Here is a 5,383-nt window from a genome sequence, read left to right as displayed (position 1 = left end):
AAGTTTACAAAGTTTTGGCAGCCGTGTCAATCGGAATTCGGAGCCTCTTGGGCCGCGGGCTGACGCTGTCCGGTACGGCTGTCGATGAGAGCCAAGACGCCAGCAAAGAGTCAGTTTGCAGTGATGTTCCTCGTCTGACTACGGAAGATTTCCAGCTTACAGGGGGCGGACTGCATATGACCCGATGTGAGTAGAGCGCCGAGGACAATAACGTGTAAACTACTCCGTATTTTACTACATCAATATGATACAATACACTAGCTGCCTGTAAATTACGGATTTCCCTGTACAATTACTACAATACCACGGTAGGACTGACGCTCTTCTCCGTCCCGAATTTGCTGATCCAGCCTTCGCGCCCTCGCGCCCTTATCCTCCTCGCCAACCACTTGCATGCCGTCTGGGCGGCGAGGTGAGATTCCATTGTCAAATACTTGCTACCGGGCCACAGCCATGCCTCTGTAGATGGGCTAGGTTGGGCTAGGCCCGGCCGGGCGGTCTGTCGCAATTTTTACACCAAAAAATACTACAATTGCTGCGAGCGGGCGTCTGGCACAGCGCATGTGGATTTGCGCTGCATCCTCGCAGGCAGGAAAAAGCGTGCAATTGTTGTCCCTTTATTTTTGCGCGACGGGGCCTGCAGCAGCTCGTGCCATGGCAGAGTCGAGCTTTTTGGTTTGCAGACGCAGTGTTCGACAGCTCTTCGAGAAGAAAGCCAGAAGGCCAGGGGCAGCTTCCTTGGCCTTCGATGGACCAGTGAGGACCCACCCCGGCTCTGCCTGAGATTGCACCTTTGCCTTCGCGCGGCATCCTCCATCCAAGAGAGCCTTCTGACTGGCTCTCGCCACGAGGAGGAGGGGAAGCATGCATCCACACCTGCACGCATCCCCCGATGAAATGCTGCCCTTCCACGCAGCAAATGCCCCCGCAGTCCTCCGTGCGATGTCGTTCACATCCCGTTGCGAGGTCCTTGCACTGATCAATCACCATTCATCAACCATCAAATACCAGCCCAATCGTAGAAAAAGGCTTTATTTCCCTTTCAATTGATTTGCACCCGGGTCTCACTTGTTTCTGGCACTGTGATTGCCAAATACGGTTCACCAGCGCCGGGCTTGGGGCGACACTGTGCACCTGCTTGACGAGTGCAGTACAACATGGTCCCTGCTAGGGTTTACTTGGGTTTCTCTCTGATAACTTTAGCGGCACGGCTGGCATCCATTCACCTCACCCGGCAACCTTAGCTTTGTCCGCTTCGTCCCTTCACATCCCCGCGACCTTCTGTAGGTTCTGGTCGTCCTCCAACCCATCTCTGGCATTGTCCATGGCCTGGGACCCTCTACCGTGTCACAAGACAGACATCACGTAGTAGTTAGACACTGGGTAAGGCGCAGCTCATTGCTCTGTTCCCCTACACACACGTATTTCCAACGGTCCCTGGTTCATCCTTCTCCCTCTTCTCCACCTTCCCTTCTCCCGTACTCATAGCCCTAAACCCACACGCACCCCCTATCCACAACGGTCCGGGCCTGTCATCGCCGGTCGCGCCGAGTGCTGGTCTGGGCTTTTCTCCCTCTCTCCCAAATCTTCTCGGCGCACCGACCCGGACCTCTGCTTTTCTCAATCCAAGGCCCTACCCTCCTCAACCCCGTCGAGGTCACCGCGAACGTCGTCTCAATACGGTCGATGAGTATGGTATGTCTAATCTGAAGCGGACAGACCCTATAGACGCCCCCGCCTTCTGCCAGTTACCCAAACCTTTATGCCTCGAAATTCCTGATCAGCGCCCGCGAATGTTTCTGTCCTAGGCCAGACGCGAAAACGACACCTCCGTCCACCGCGGCAATAGGATATCTCTAAGCGACTTTTCGTTGTCGCATCACTCTTCACTCTTGGGGCCGCATCCATTGGCTTGCTCGCACCTTGGGCATTCACCTGGAGAGGCCACCACCTCTGAATCCCCCGCCGAACGCGATCGGAGCCGAGCCGCCGTCGGAATCTTCGGACTGGCTGGCCTTCCCTCTTGAGAGACGTTTGCTAAGCGCGGGCGCCGTATCCGGACCCTGTCTGGCCTTGCGCACGTTTAACCCCGTGGCGGAAGCGTACCTAGTCGCAAGACTGGTCGCTTGTCAGGGCCACCATGGAGCATGTCGAGTGTAACGTTATCTATGTTGACCGATCCGTGTCACGGGATCGTTTTGTTAGAGCCAGCGACGAAAGCGGCGACAATGGCGCTGTCGAGTGGGAGTCGGCGCAGGTTGCAGAGAATGTCAAACTTCTACTGGACGTCTTTGGGGAAGGTATGTAATTTACCAACCCCCCGTCGTACATGCATATATACCTTTTGCTCGGTATCGCTCTGGCTAACAACTGATGTCTGGAACTAGTCCATCTGTGCAGCACCGGAGTCGCATGCCTGACTCAATGGCTGGATCTTCAAGAAACCTCGATGGTGGCCCTCAAACCAACACTTTTCCTTCTAGACACCCCATATCAGGAGCAGATACCCGAACGACCTCCCTCCAGATCCCCATCGCCGCTCTCTTCGTCCGCCGACGGCACAGAGAACCATGAGGAGCTATACGGGCTGGCATTGATGCGGAAGATTATCTCAGAATCGTATGTTCGGAATTCGACAAAACTAGTTGTCACGATTCCCGTCATCGCTTTCCCCAACGGTGGCAGGCCAGAAGAGATCGAGCGTTTGGACGGATCCAGCGGCGAAATCCCCATCAGGCGAGCCAATATGAAGATGCTCAAGAGGTGTCTCGATCTCGGCGCCACTGATATCATGGCGAGCCCTATGACCGCCAACTGCGTTACTAACCTTGAGGTTCATGCCTACCGCGCCCGTCGAGACGCTGCCCGCGAACAAAAGGCCATGTTGGAAATCCGTCGAGGCCGAAAACGATCATGGGTTGGCATAACCGAGGAGAAGCCGTTTGCCTATCTTCGAGAAGCCATGGTGTCAAAACTCATGAGTTGGATTTGCCGCATCGGTAACGAGGATGAGGATGGGTTAGGGAACATCAGAGTGTCGGTTCCGGTGGAGAGGCAGGCCGAAGTTTCGCTGGCAGTCGGTCGATGGCACTTTTGCGCCCATCGTTTCACAGACGATGAGCTTGTGGTGGCAGCTGCTGTCATGTTTAAACATGCATTGTCCATGCCCGAGTTGGAACCATGGCGGATCCCAACAGGTGTGTGTCTGTCCCTAGCCGTTCTTCCTGGTGCCTCCTGTTGGAATTCATCTCGACAGACTGCTGACCGGCTTTCTCAGACCAGCTGCACAGCTTTGTTTTAGCCTGCCGGGCTGCTTACAATGGATTCGTCCCATACCATAACTTCCGCCACGTCGTTGATGTTCTGCAGGCAACCTTCCACTTCCTCGTCTGTATTGGGTCGTTACCGCCCTATCCGTCGACCAGTCCTTTGCCTTCTCAGGCAAGACCAAAGTCCCCGAGTGCGCAGCTTATAGCGCCGTTTGAAGCTTTGACGCTCCTCATCACGGCTATTGGCCACGATGTCGGGCATCCGGGTGTCAACAATGGCTTCTTGGTGACATTGAACGCGCCCCTCGCGCAGCTATACAACGACCGGTCCGTCTTGGAATCGTTTCACTGCGCCGCTTTCTCGCAAATCCTGCGGAGGCACTGGCCTGCGGCTTTTTCCGATACCAAGATGCGCAGCCTCATGATCAGCTCCATTCTCGCCACGGATATGGGCCTCCACTTTGACTACATGAAGAAAATGGCGGATCTTCAAGGCCAGTTGCGCGCGAGCAGCTGTGTTGACGGTTGGATTGAAAGCACCTGGAATGAGCAGCAGAAAGCTCTCGCATGTGCTCTGATCATTAAATGCGCAGATATCAGCAACGTGGTGAGTAAAGGCGACCGGAATGTATCGTGAAGAAATTGAGGCGCCCTACTTACCCATCCTTCAACAGGCACGACAGCAGGATACGGCTTTTCAGTGGATGCACGTTCTCGCCGATGAGTTCTCCCGGCAGGCTACGATGGAGAGAGAATTGGCCATCCCTACGTCTCTGATGTCGGAACCGAAGAAGGATATGATGTCGCTGGCCACGGCCCAGTTGAAGTTCATGACCTTGTTTGCCATTCCTCTATTTCAGGGCGTTGCAGATATCCTACCCGCAATGCAGTACTGCGTGGACGAGCTCCAGCTGAACAAGCGCTTGTTCGACAAATGCCTTGCGGAAGAACAGGAGCGTGCCTCGTCCAATCAATCGATACAGAAAGCCGTCGGTGAAGATCTATCACCCAAAACCATAGCCTTCACAAACACACCGGAACCGCCAACTGAAGCGCATCCTGCAAGAGGTCCCACGGAGCTTGTCCCGGGATTCGCCGAACTTCAATTTGCCACAAGCACCGCTATCAAGCAAACTGACTACGACCATCGGCCGGCCCGCGGTTCCGTACGAATGGTGGATGGGATTGTAACGACCTTTGGACCAGCGAATGACTCGGGTTGCAGCGACTCTAACAGCATGGATGACTACCATGCTCGCGGCCTCACCAAACAGAGATCTAGCGAGACCACCGAGGGCAGTTCGGCACCATACACGACAGATTGGGCTTCACAGGCAAACAGCGCGACAACGGGTAAGATGCCGTTGTCACCTAGCACCCAGGGGACTAGCATCGTCAGTAGGGATTCATTCGAACATCCCGGTAGTGTCCCGGTGACAAGCGTGACAGCACCCGAGTCGACAACGACTGTCCCGGAGTCATCAGCGGAATCGTCAATGAGCCAGACGGAGCTGAAGCTCGACAGATATCCGCCGGACGAGGAGGCATCGGTGAGGAATGGCTACACAAACGGAGCAAAGAAGTGTCTTCTAGTGCCAGAGGAGCCCAGTTGCAGGCAGCTGAAAAAGAAGCCTAGCCGTTTCCGAATCAACGGCCTGCATGCACTCTTCAGGAAACACAAGAGCTCGAGTCCGCCCATGCAAGCCGCCGACACGGCCGGATAGACGGATTGCCGTGGATGCTACTGCTTAACCCCGCAACCTCATGCCCGCCAGGCAATAGAGGATATAGGAAAAGCAGGCAAAAACGAGATTTGCAGCGGCGCGCTACGCGGAAGAGCGGGCATTTCAGGGAGAAAAACGCTGGACTTCGAGCCCGATGAAGGACCGCCGATTTGGGTTCCTCTAACTGCTGGAAACAGCCTCCTTAAGAGCCCTGACATGCCTCCTGCACGCCGTCTCGTTCTCGGACTGCAGCATGGACTGAATATAACAGAATGAGACTCTCCTTCCGCATCCTAAGCGGAGGAGGGATTGTACGAAGTCAAGACATTTAGCTGGCGTCGATGTTTGCGATTTTTTTTCTCGACATGCTACGTTGACGCCCCGTGTACG

General features: G+C 55.0%; 1 protein-coding gene across 1 annotated transcript; it reads left to right on the top strand.

Annotated features, from left to right (window-relative positions):
• Positions 1–2,140: 2,140 nt before the first annotated feature.
• N656DRAFT_706425 (HD-domain/PDEase-like protein) lies at positions 2,141–4,993 on the top strand (the record flags this gene model as incomplete). Its single annotated transcript, XM_064811352.1, has 4 exons — positions 2,141–2,300; positions 2,388–3,197; positions 3,278–3,876; positions 3,944–4,993. The coding sequence occupies 4 exons, from the start codon at positions 2,141–2,143 to the stop codon at positions 4,991–4,993; spliced, it is 2,619 nt and encodes an 872-aa protein (XP_064671794.1).
• Between the last annotated feature and the right edge of the window lie 390 nt (positions 4,994–5,383).

Source organism: Canariomyces notabilis (genome assembly GCF_033297395.1).
Source record: "Canariomyces notabilis strain CBS 508.74 unplaced genomic scaffold N656scaffold_6, whole genome shotgun sequence".
NCBI lineage: Eukaryota > Fungi > Ascomycota > Sordariomycetes > Sordariales > Chaetomiaceae > Canariomyces > Canariomyces notabilis.
The sequence above is the reverse complement of the archived record's forward strand: the minus strand, read 5'-3'. Positions and strand labels throughout refer to the sequence as shown.